We start from the raw sequence: 13453 nt of genomic DNA on the forward strand, positions 1-13453 counted from the left end.
GCCACGCTCTCCCGGACTGCATGTGTCCATCTGGGTCTGTCACGTGCCAGATCTTCCCAGGTCGTCAGACCAATGTGGCACACCTTAAAATTTGCTTTGAGATTGTTCTTGAAACGCTTTCGCTGCCCCCCTTGTGCTCTGGTGCCAGAACCCAACTCTCCGAAGAGGATCTGCTTGGGGAGGCGCGAGTCCATCAACCTGACAACATAACCAGTCCAACGCAAATGATTTTCGATTATCATGGCCTCGATACTGGTGCATTGTGCTTCATCAAGGACGCTGGAATTTGTCCGTCGATCCTGCCAGGTCACACCCAGGATGCGCCTCAGGCAGCACTGATGGTACTTTTCCAGGACGTTAAGGTGTCTGCTATAGGTCGTCCAGGTCTCCGAGCCATAAAGAAGGGACGGAAGAACGACAGCTTTTACACAAGGAGTTTGGTGTCTTTCCTCAGACTCCTCTCCGCAAACACTCTCTCACGAAGCCTTCCAAAGGCACAGCCTGCAGCCTTAAGGCGATGAAGAGTCTCCGCCTCGATGTCAGCTTTTGTTGAGAGGACACTGCCAAGATAGGGGAAGGTCTGGACATTCTTTAGTGTGGATTCGCTGATACTCATGGGAGAGGGTGAGGAATGCTGGCCTGGGGCAGGTTGGAAGAGGTCTTCTGTCTTCTTTACGTTCACCGAGAGACCGAGGCTCTCGTAGGCGAGCGTAAACGCATCCAGAATTGCCTGAAGTTGACACTCTGAGGTGGCGCAGACGCAGTTGTCATCCGCATACTGGAGCTCAATCAGTGAGGTGGTGGAGGTCTTTGACCGTGCCTTCAGCCTTCGCAGATTAAACTGCCCTCCGTCCATTCGATAGATGATCTCTACACCGTCAGGTAATCATTCGTAGGGTCATTTTGCCAAGTGCAAAAGGCTTTCCTCTTTCCGTCTATGAGCTCTTCATGACGTAATCGTTTTCATCAAACCAATCCTGGTGTTTCCTGGTGCTGTAGCCAATCGTGGCTTCGCTACTTGAGAGGATGACTGCTTTCAGAGCCTGCCAAGATTCCTCAACGTTATTGCCATGAACGGAGGCAAGGGACTGACGGAGAGCAAGCTGCAGTTCTTCAAGCAGCGCCCAATCTTTCAGTCTTTCAACATCTATTCTCTTTTTCGGTTGTTTTGCTATATGCCGTTTCTTGTGATGAAGTTTCAGGGCAAAGCTCGAGCGTACAAGACGATGATCTGTCCAACAGTCATCTGCGCTAGTGATTGATTTCGTGATTTGGACATCGCCCTGGTCACGTGCTCGGACAATGACAAAGTCAATCAAATGCCAGTGTTTAGATCTTGGGTGTTGCCAGGTAGTTTTAAATTTGTTCTTTTGGCGGAATATGGTGTTCGTGATAACTAGCTGGTGCTCCGCGCAAAAAGTAAGCAGAAGTACTCCTTTAGCGTTGCAATTCCCGACCCCTTCTTTGCCGATTGTCCCCTTCCAGAGAGCGTGATCTCTTCCGACCCTTGCATTAAAATCACCAAGAATAATGATCTTGTCATCTTTGTGGATGTTCGCTAGGATGTTATTGAGTGTTGCGTAGAAGACTTCCTTCGTCTCCTCTTCAGCGTCTAGGGTTGGTGCATATGCGCAGATGAAAGTAGCACCTTGATCCTTATCCAGAGAAAGACGCATTTTCATGATGCGTTCGTTAACGCCATGGGGAAGAGAGGTGACATACTTTGTCAGTTTGTTCCGAATTGCGAATCCAACACCATGTATTCGGGGCTGGCCCTCTGGTCGTCCTTGCCAGTAGAAGGTATATCCTCCCCCATGCTCACTTAGTTGTCCAGTTCCGGATCTTCGGGTTTCTTGAAGGGCAGCAATATCAACCTGAAAACGCTTCAGTTCGAGAGATACCAATGCCGTTCTTCTTCCAGGACGGTCAGTATGTTCGTGGTTATCTAGGAGCGTACGAACGTTCCAAGTTGCAAATTGTAATTTGTAGGTATTTCGACCGCTATAACGGTGATCCTGCTGGATGCGGTTTTCCAGCCAGGAGTAGGTGGAACAGGCTATTTTTAGGGCACCTCTTCTAGCCCCTTCCCAATTATAGGGTGAGCAGAGTGGATCCTAAAAAGGGCTGCTCAGTCGCAGAGAACGCTGCCGAGGCACTCTTCTGTTCCTATCCAAGAGTGAAACGACTGAATCGGAACTCTGCCGCCTAAACGTGCCGGTTTGAGACTAGGGACTTCCAGATCTCACTAATCCTGTCCCTGTCGCCTCTCGCCGATCGCCGAAGGACTTGTATGGGCTTGCATGTAGATGTTGGAAGACGCCTTGTGCGTGAAATCTTTTATCGTGGGAGTACTGTTGCACAGCAGCAAACACACGGTGCCTATGCAGGGAAAGGTCCGGAATCCAATGGCAGGGAGAACCCTGACGATCGGGGATCCTACCTCTGCAGCACTGCCACCAGCGTGGTAGGATTTTTTATCGGGGTTTTCTCCCCTGCTGATGACGAGTTGGCCATATTTTTCGCGTCCCATGCCGCTGGATGTGGGGGGACCAGTCTGGGACGCCTAGATCGTTTGGCCACCAGAGAGGTACTACCCCACCAGAGAGGTACTACCCCACCAGAGAGGTACTACCCCCCAGGGATCCTTACACGCATCAGCCGTGCCTTATTTACAATGGATATGAAATATGTGAAACAATATAATATGAAGAATAACTCTAATCGGGTTTGCCGGGATGAGTTTCAACCCACTATACTAACTACTTATAATAAACAATGCTAAAAAGACATCTGTTTACAAAAGTGGATTTAAAGCGTGAACTACGAACTCTAGGTAAGATGTAATCATGGCCCCTGCTGCGCAATTGCCAAGTACGCCTCGGTGGTAAGAGATCATCAAGTGCAATGATGTTAGATGCGATCTTATTCCATAATTTGCTGTCTCTGGTGGTTAAAATATCACAAATACTATATTTCTTCAAACAGTATCCAGACTTAAAATCCCTGATAAACAGTTTGTGTATTCTCTTTAGATATTTGTCATAATAGCAGCAACCCCACACTTCAATAGCATATGTGAAGACTGAGATAATTAAACTTTGGAAGAGCAGATCTAATTGCTCCTTAGGGTAGCCATAAAATTTACAAACTCTTAAAATATACAAACGACTGCTGGCTTTACTAAGCAAATGATCAATATGTGTGTCCCATTTCATAGGGTCAGCCTCAGATGTAACACCGAGCAACTTGAGCTGGGTTTTACGCTCTACAACAGCAAGAGGATGTGGTGGGATTTTCGGGCTTTTTAGTAACATTTCCCATGCTTTACTCAGGTTGAGTGATTCTTTTCAGCCCACTTCATTATAGAATTGACTTCAAGCTCAGGTATGCTTCTATCTTCAGCACGAACAGAAATGCTGACTGTGATATCATCAGCATATTTAACTAATAAGCTAGAGGAGCTAACCGGCTTTACATCATTTATCAACAGAGAAAACGCTATTGGACCTAGCACCGTCCACTGGGGGACTTCTCTGGTTACATCTAGATACTCAGCAGTGATGTCATCTACAACAACCCGATGTTTTTGTATGTGCAGTATTACGCTGCTAGATCTTTAGCGGGTATGCGCGCACGCTTTAATTAACTAAGTTAAGTAGGAAACGTTATTTTTATTCAGTTAAGGACGGTGCCTACTAATTAAAGATATTTTTTCCCCGGTGTGTGATTATGCAGGAAATGTAGATCTGAACAAGTGTTATTGAAATCCAAAAAGAAAATTGGGGTAACCACGCATTTTTCAAAGATAATTCATGAACAATATTTGTAAAAAGCTGTAAAATACAAAGCCATGTATGGCGTTCGTTCTCAAATTGAAGCTTAATTATCTCTCAAAAATGCATGGTTACCCCCAATTTTCTTTTTGAATACCAAGAGTACTTACTAAGATCTACTTTCTCCGGATAGTTTTAAACCGCGCAAAAATATCCCTGTATTAGTGAGCATCAGCGATAGGAAATCCGAGTATCGATCTGGAGATGCGCAGAACGTATGTGCAATAACAATAATAGGCACCGTCCTTAAGATTGTAAACTGCACGGCTACCATTTGCGCTGTAAAAGCGGTCTGGCAAAGTCACCCACAAAGTGTTGTTTATTAACCCTGAAAAGCCCCTAGGAGAGTGGTTTATTACATAATCATTCATTCACCGTTTTTACCAATTCTACCTCTTAACACCGTTCCTAATAGTTTTATCCCCAGAGAGTTTGCACACATTTGTCATGACAAAAGATTTGGGATAATCGCGGGATCAATAGAATAACGCGAAGATATATTTCCAGATGACGTTCTCACAGACGTCGACGTCCTTGCTTAAGGTCCCTAGTTTCCTACCAAAACGAAGATGGCGTAAACGGGAACTTGTCCTTTTATTTTTAACATGGTTAAGATCTCAGGACCGAATCGATTCGTTAAAATCACTGACCACTTTACATGCATCTTCGCAAATGTCATCTATTGCATAACTTGCACACTATGTAAGAACATCTACGCGAAACGGGGAGAAGATTTGGTGGACCGCTTTCGCGAACCCCTACGAGATGTAGAAAGAAACGACACGGATGCATCCAAAACCAGTTGCAGGCCGCTTTAATCTTCCTATTCACTCCAACCACAACATGACAATTTGTGGCCTTTCCTTATAGCACTGGAACACAGAAAACCGAAAAGATCTGGAACAAAAATTCATCTTTCGTCTAGGTGCACTCTATTCTCACGGATTTTTTTTTTGTTTTTTGTTTTTTGTTTTTTTGTTTTTTACGAGACATCTGGTTTGTCTCTTCTGCTGGGCAAACCTGCCCAGAGGGAAGGAGCACGAACAGGACTCGAGGTCCTATGTTGTTCATTGATGAATATACATTGATGTGGAATCCGCCTACAGTCTAAGTATCTTAATCCATTTTCAGCTAACCTGATTTGTAGTGTTTCAAGTGGAGATTTCCATTTCTTTTGGTCCAGGGTTAAGCTCAATATCTTCAGACATGATTAACATTTCCCTCGATGGACAAAACCTCTTCAGTGTGTCCTACTTTGCATGAAAGGGGACTTGATGGTAAAATAGGTCAGATTTGTCAAAGACAATGCTGCAAAGAACTGCAAAGTACGCGAGCATAACGACAAAGGAAATGAATGCAACGGAGCAATAGCGTATATAACAAAGCGATGTGTCCTCGTACGTAGATAAGCTTATATTTATTTTGCTTCTTAACTGAAGAGATGTAGACGGCTTTCTCCCGCTTTCTCCTGGTAACCTATAGTGACAAAAAGAATAATTAACTTGGATTTCTGCTTTGGTTTTCGTGTTTGCTCTAATGGATTCTGGACCAAGTCTTTTGGCCCTACGGTTGTTGGCTGTGTCTTAGAAACCAGTGATTTCGGATTGAGTCTTTCAATCCTAGGACAAAAAGTAGTATCCAAAGAAATAATGACGCAGTAAAAGACAATAAATGACGACGAAATTCACCTCTGCTCCGTAAATCAATCGAACCCAGGTCAATAGAACTTCTCAACAAATGGCTACGTCCTACTCTGTAAGTGTGATCAGAGTTAATAGGGTCTGATTAACCACACGCGCTGAGCCGTAGACATGTACCGAACACCGAAATATCACGTGACATATTGAACGTCTTTCATTGGTAGCCGAATAAGAGCATCCTTAACGAATGCACAAATGTTAGCTTAAATGATTTTTTTACTGTATATAAGCGATATCTGTTTATACCTGCGTTTTCAAGGCGAAATAAAAAAAATCTTTTTTGGTATCCTTTTTATTCCATTCTACGAAATTTCTCGATTACTTTGCTTTGTCTAAATAAAATGTTTTGTTCTCGAATTAAATCACTTTGACAAGAGAATTTGATTGGTTTTAATATTTTTCTGCTTACCGGGAACAGTCAGTTTAAGAGAGTCCTGATATGCTCTTACCTGGGCGGCGATAACAACGTCACTTCAAAATGTAATTTTGCTCCATCGTAAGTCTTTTGCCATTATTCCATCTTGTTCACGTCGCACAATGTGGGCAAAGTATCCTAAAAACTAAATTGCTTAGGAGCGGCTGCTAAGTAAAATGTTGACATATGTACTCTCGCGTTGTCGTCAAATCATCAAATTTGAGGACCTCAAATATATGGAGATGGTTATGAAACTCGACAAGTTTCTTTGTTTTCTGTTTTTGCTTGCTATTTTGGCCCTGACCATGCGCAAACCACACCCTTTTGTCCAAAATGCAGCCAATCAAAAGTTTTGATTAATTTATTAAAAGCTCAGTTTGTGAACCGAGGACAAAAGATTGTACATGGTCACGGTCAAGTTGACATGAAGCGATATGTGACTGTTCTCGCTTTTGAAGTTTTAAGAGTCTTACAACCAGTCATCTAAATGAACTTTGTGCAGTTCAGAGTAACGCAGAAACATGAGCAGAAATGCCTACCGCACATTCAGCATGATTTTTTTTCCTCTCTTAACCGATATGATATTATCGTTTTGTGGCATTGTCATAGCTGCAGCCGTCGTCGTTTCTTAATTTAAGTTCCTCAGTCACAAGGGAGCATTAGCAACAGGGAGTTTAAGAAACAACGACAGATACGACTACGACAATACCACAAAAATAAGACACAAACAGCAGCAATAAACATATTGAACTTGTTCATTTTGATTATAACTTGACGTTTCGTATGTGCTCTACATACATTTTCAAAAGTAACCGTTGAAATTTAAAAACAGCTATTTATATATAATAAAGCGGATGAGGGGAATGGAACCTAGATTAAGCAGTATCGTATAAACTCTTGTTCTTAGGCCATCGTAGCTTGATTAAGAAAATAACACAAACAGCGGTGATAAACATTGTATTCCAACGCATTTTTATAAGACTTGACGTTTCGTATGCTAGTCAACACACATTTTCAAAAGTGACCGTTACAATTTTTTAAAAACTATATATATATCGTAAACAGTAGGGGTCTGGAACCTAGACTGAGAAAAATGATCTGCAGCAGTACGTGTCTAAATATAATGAAAAGTAATAGCTAAAACAGCAATAACTTCTCACTACTAACATTGACATTAAGGGAAGGCTTTAGCTCTTGAATGAACAAAGTCTCTTTAATTTTGCAGTGAAAGTCAGTCTTTCCGGACGCTAAAATGTCAAAGTGATCCCATTTAATGTCGTGGCCAGTGGTTTTCACATGATCAGCAATGGCTGATGAATGGTCACTTTTAGCTAGGGCCTTGAAATGTTCTGTTTCTCTGTCGTGGAGTCTTCGTTTTGTTTTGCCAATGTAGAATTCATCGCAGTTCCAGCAGACAGCTTTATAGACGACCTTGGACCTCTGAGATCGGTTCAAGCGATCTTTGTAAGGAAAACAGGAGTTGATGCGGCGTGTGTTTTGGAATATGATCTTCAGATTGACGAAAGAGTAGAAATTGTATACGCAGGATTTCAGACGTTTCGTGACTTGGTTACTGTGAAGACCTAAGTAGGGTAACACGATTAAGATATCTTTTTTGGGGACTGTAGCTTGAACAGGGTTATTTGATTTGTTTTTATTTTTGTTCAATACATCGTTAATGTTGAACGTGATAACGCCTTGAAATGTAACCATTTTGCAACAGGAGCTTGCTCGGATCTTTAATAGCGGATGGATGGAGAGGAGCAAATTCGGAAGCATCGATAGGTGAGAGTGCGGATGAGGTTGCTTTTGTACTTGCGAGGTTTTGTACTTTGTACTTTCTATTTTGTACTTTGTTCATTCAAGAGCTAAAGCCTTCCCTTAATGTCAATGTTAGTAGTGAGAAGTTATTGCTGTTTTAGCTATTACTTTTCATTATATTTAGACACGTACTGCTGCAGATCATTTTTCTCAGTCTAGGTTCCAGACCCCTATTGTTTACGATATATATATAGTTTTTAAAAAATTGTAACGGTCACTTTTGAAAATGTGTGTTGACTAGCATACGAAACGTCAAGTCTTATAAAAATGCGTTGGAATACAATGTTTATCACCGCTGTTTGTGTTATTTTCTTAATCAAGCTAGATTAAGCAAATACTTAACAGTAAAATATATAATAATAATAATAATAATAATAATAATAATAATAATAATAATAATAATAATAATTAACCATGACCTCATTATCAAGTAGAATGTTAAAACTGATGTGAAATTGTAGCTCAGAGATTATATACAAATAAAATGTGATAGACTTCATTAGAATAATGAGCGTTCATTGTTATTGGTGTTTAACGTGTCAGTTCGTGCAGTACATGTTTAAAAAATACTTTTGCACGTATTGAGTCAGACTGCGTGTTTAGCTTTGGTTTTCGTTCGCGAATGAATAACATTTCGTGAATTAGGCAGTCCATTTTCCCGCAGCATTTCTTGAGAACAGAAAACATTTCCTCTAGGCTAGTGAGCGCTACACCGTGGGCTTCTTTCAGATGCTTGCCAATGACAGAGGCTTTATGTTCTTCTATGCGTTGATGAAGATGGCGTGTGGTATAACCGATATAATCCGCATCGCACGAATCACATTTGAAAATGTAAACAACGCATTGATGGTTAATTAAAGCGGGCTTCTCTTCTTGTATCTTGAGCTTTTCGTCGATCTTACGACTCGTGAAAACGACTCGTGACTCGTGTTACGACTCGTGAAAACTGGTTGTAGGTCAAAAATGAAACAGAATGCTACGTTGAAGATGGAAATGAACACCATCTATGACGAAATCCGCCAGCAATGTTCACCGCTACAGTACATGCTTATCTTACGTGTTATGACAGATCTTCGAAAGAAACTCTACGAAGACGTAATGACCAGCCACACGAGCAAGATTGCGAAGTTAATCAACAAGGAATTTGACGTTGACGAATACATTACAAACATCTCATCGTACCGACTGTCATTCTTTGAAAAGTTAGTTCTCTGCCGTGGTTTGAAATTCTCCATCGCTCAACCTGTGCCAGCTCGTGATGTAAAAGCCAGCTTTGAAAAAGGTTACTGTCGACTTGAACCCACATTACCGGAGGACAAAAAAGAATTAGCCGCCGCGACTCTTCGCTCCATTGCCCTGAATTATATTGAGAGGAGAGGCCCAAGACCACCCAAAGCACTGCAACAAGGCATAAATCAGCTTAGACGAAGGGAAGACATTGTCATTACAAAACCCGACAAAGGATCTGGCGTAGTAGTAATGGACAAGACATAGTACATCCGTCTACTAAATGATGCTTCCATCAAAGACACAACGAAGTTCATCCCTATCAACACAGAAAGACCGAAAACACGCGGCCGGCCTCCTAAACACTACCATCCCTTACTACAAAAAGAAAAACAGCTCGATTTCGTCGTCAGAAAAATCCTGCCAAAGCCGATTGCTGACACAGTTTGTCGTAAAGGTTCCCGTCTTGCTCACCTTTATGATCTTCCAAAGACTCATAAACAGCAACTATCAATGCGACCGATACTATCATCGACTGGGACCTACAAATTCGCCCTGGCCAAGTGGCTTGAAGAGAACCTTAAGCCCCTTTCATTAAATCAGCACACTATTTGCGATATCTTCTCCTTCGCCGAAGAGATAAGCGAAACACCTCTCAACCCGAATGACATTCTTGTGTCCTATGACGTATGTGCTTTATTTACCAACGTACCACTCGACGAGACTATTGAGATCATCGCTGAGAAAGCCTTTAAAAACAACTGGTTTAATGAAACGCATGGTCTCAACCTCACAAAGACAGGCCTTACCGAACTTTTAAGAATAGCAACCAAAGATCAGCTATTTCAGTTCGACGGTCAACTTTATGAGCAGGTGGACGGTGTGGCCGTGAGCTCGCCCCTGGGACTCCTTATGGCAAACGTTTTCCTGTGCTCCATTGAAGAACAACTGGATCGCAACAACAAGTTACCAAGTTTCTATAAAAGGTACGTCGACGACACATTAGCCACGATGCCGAATATTCAAGCCGCAACAGCCTTCCTTGCAACATTGAACGAATGCCATCCTGCTATACAGTTCACGATGGAAATTGCTGAAAACAACAAGCTTCCATTCCTCGGTATGATGATCGAGAAAAGCGGTTGCTACCTGACAACAAGCGTATATCGTAAACCAACTGATACAGGACTGCTCTTACATTACCGGAGCCATGTCGATCAGCAGTGCAAAAGATTTCTGCTGAATACAATGCTGAACCGAGCTTACCGCCTGTCATCAACGAAAGAATCTTTTACGAAGGAATGCCAAGATCTCAAGCGGATGTTTACCAAGCTTAAGTACCGAGTGAAACTCATCAACTCAGCTATCGCCGGGTACACGAGTTTTACGATCCAAAGCCGTCATGAAATTCCGACTGAAGCTGACGCGGCTACAACAAAACCGGTCAGAATAATTTTGCCATTTAAAGACCAAAAATCGGCCGACATAGCAAGACATCAGCTGAAAGATCTTGGCCGGAAAATCGGAACTGACCTACAACCAGTTTTCACGAGTCGTAAGATCGAGGAAAAGCTCAAGATACAAGAATAGAAGCCCGCTTTAATTAACCACCAATGCGTTGTTTACATTTTCAAATGTGATTCGTGCGATGCGGATTATATCGGTTATACCACACGCCATCTTCATCAACGCATAGAAGAACATAAAGCCTCTGTCATTGGCAAGCATCTGAAAGAAGCCCACGGCGTAGCACTCACTAGCCTAGAGGAAATGTTTTCTGTTCTCAAGAAATGCTGCGGGAAAATGGACTGCCTAATTCACGAAATGTTATTCATTCGCGAACGAAAACCAAAGCTAAACACGCAGTCTGACTCAATACGTGCAAAAGTATTTTTTTAAACATATACTGCACGAACTGACACGTTAAACACCAATAACAATGAACGCTCATTATTCTAATGAAGTTTGTCACATTTTATTTGTATATAATCTCTGAGCTACAATTTCACATCAGTTTTAACATTCTACTTGATAATGAGGTCATGGAGACTTCGAAACGTCGTAGTTTTTCACCGTTAATTTTTATTATCAAATGTATTTCTAAACGTTCTCTGATTAGAATAATAATAATAATAATAATAAAAACAGAAAAGATTAATAAAGCATCAGCTTTTCACTTCCGACGTTGACGTTGAAAGCTGGCTCAAGTTCTTGAATAAACGAGATGCTTCCGTGAAGCATACACTGGGTTGCCTGTGGTACGTGTCACAGAAAATCAGAAGGCACTGAATTGTGTGGTATTGAAATACAGCATTCCAGTCTCTGAAGAATAACAAATAAAAGAGAAGCGAGAAACATTGGCTTCTGAGCTGACATGTTGATAATTTTCAAGTTCCCTCAGTTAATCAAGCGGGGTTAGTGTTAGGATGGGAGACCAAAACAATAAACCCCTCATAAAAAACAGAAGCATCTGACCGAAAATACTATTAACGCTAACAAATGCGAACTCAGCAAGGTACAGATTTTGTTAGCTTGCTTTATGCAAAACAAATATTGATGAAAAAGCAAATAACTATTGATACACAGTTTTTAGAAAGAGCAGAACGAAGTTTCCGGGACGGTCGATCGAGAATAAAATATTTACGACATGAAAACAACATTAATTTTGAACCCTGAATATAGAATATAAAAAGTTACGATCAGCGACAAACATTTTGGGAGATTTTTGCTACGTTCAAGTAAATTGCAAAATCGGAAGTGACATGGCCGGAATTCAGCGGGCGCCGTGATTAAGTTACCGCGGCATGTTTACTCGCCAAACAGTGAAGCATCTGTGTCAAATGATGGTAAGATACCGGGTTTTTGTAAGTTTCTTTTTCTGTCAAGTGTTATAAAGTTTGACAATGGAATGAGCGAAGTCAAAACAAAGATCACAATCGCCCAACTCTTGTTTATGCAAAGTCAAAATTTACTCTCCAAGACGCGTACGACGTTATTTATCACCAGGTAATTCCATCATTTTGGAAATAGCAGCTACTTTATTATTCATATGCGTCACAATTTTTCACTGATTTTAGGGCTCATTTTGTTGAAACTCAAGCACGCTTCCAAAAGGCCTGTGAACCCTTTCTGCTTGCAGAGCAATACTAAAAAACTTCTCCCATATCACATTTCAACCTTAAGCTCGAAAATTCAATACACAACATGATATTATAATTCACAAAGGCAGAAAATACCACAGAATCCTTTTCCAGCGAAAATTTTATTGAAACAAACAACATATTTGCTCTTAGAGGCGAAAACCTCTTCCTATTTCATTGCGTGCGTGAAAACAAGAAACTCAATCGTGTCAAATTACCATGTACTTCAGGTAAATACAGCTCACTTTGATTTCGTCTCGACGGGCGATAGATTGTAGTCGAAGTCCCGTACTCGTCGCTTTTGAGATTCCTGCCTAGTTTATCCAACTGACTTTCCATTATTGAGCTCCATAAGGGTATATTTTGTTTAAGGATCCACTAAAAGGCCATTCGCGTTACATGACTTTCGACGCCATTGCAGGCTAAGTTAATGATTCTACTGTGTCCACCAGAGAAATCTACGCAGTTCCACTACCCTCTCGATCCTAAGAAAATACGCGCAGAAGGCTCTGTCCACAAAGACACCACTTACCAGGGGAGTGACAGGCAAGACTTTTACCGACACGGAAAAAAAAACTAAAAAAAAGAAAAAAAAGAAAAAAAAGAAAACAAACAAACTAAACGCAGACCTCGACTGGGTTTGCCATAAGGCAACCCAGTAAGAAGGTCTCTTTTATTTTACAATGATAGTCTGTTTTGCCCTTCGCTAAAATATCAAAATGATCCCACTTGATGTTATGTCCAGTGGCCTTGACGTGGTCAGCAATGGCTGAAGTATTGTCATTTTTAGCTAGGGCCTTAAAATGTTCGGTTTTTCTATCGTGAAGCCGCCGTTTAGTTTTACCGATGTAAAAACCATTACAATCCCCACAATTTGCTCTGTAAATAACTCTGGATTGTTGTGAACGATTAATACGGTCCTTGTAAGGAAAGAAAGATTTTATACATCGAGTGCTCTGAAAAACAATCTTAAGGTTAACACAAGAGTAGAATTTGTACACACAAGATCTCAGGCGTTTAGCGACTTGGTTGCTTTGCAAACCTAAGTAGGGAAATAGGATAACAATATCTTTCTTAGGAACTGTAGACACTGGATTGCTATGCTGATGTTGTCTGTTTTTGTTCAAAACATCGTTGATATGATAGTTGATTATGCCTTGTGGGTAGCCGTTCTGAAGAAGGAGTTTTCGAAGATCATTGAGGGCAGATTGTAGCAAGGAGACAGATGAACAAAGACGGTAGTAGCGATAAGTGAGGGAGCGGATGAGGTTTATTTTGTACTTTCGTGGAGTGAAGGAATCCCATTTCGTGTAGAGA

The 13453-nt window shown here is 41.4% G+C and overlaps 1 protein-coding gene and 1 long non-coding RNA gene across 2 annotated transcripts in view; both read left to right on the forward strand.

The window, feature by feature from the left end:
• Positions 1–5794, forward strand: part of LOC137995018 (uncharacterized) — a 13356-nt gene extending 7562 nt beyond the window's left edge. The window contains exons 2-3 of the long non-coding RNA XR_011122246.1: positions 3218–3384; positions 3491–5794. This is a non-coding gene — a long non-coding RNA (uncharacterized lncRNA). The remainder of the gene's footprint in view (positions 1–3217; positions 3385–3490) is intronic.
• Positions 5795–9509: 3715 nt separating this feature from the next.
• LOC137996131 (uncharacterized) lies at positions 9510–10586 on the forward strand. The gene has a single exon (XM_068841557.1). It carries the CDS (start codon positions 9510–9512, stop codon positions 10584–10586), a length of 1077 nt encoding a protein of 358 aa, XP_068697658.1.
• Positions 10587–13453: the final 2867 nt, after the last annotated feature.

This window comes from Montipora foliosa, chromosome 3 (assembly GCF_036669935.1).
Source record: "Montipora foliosa isolate CH-2021 chromosome 3, ASM3666993v2, whole genome shotgun sequence".
In the NCBI taxonomy this organism is placed as follows: Eukaryota; Metazoa; Cnidaria; class Anthozoa; order Scleractinia; family Acroporidae; genus Montipora; species Montipora foliosa.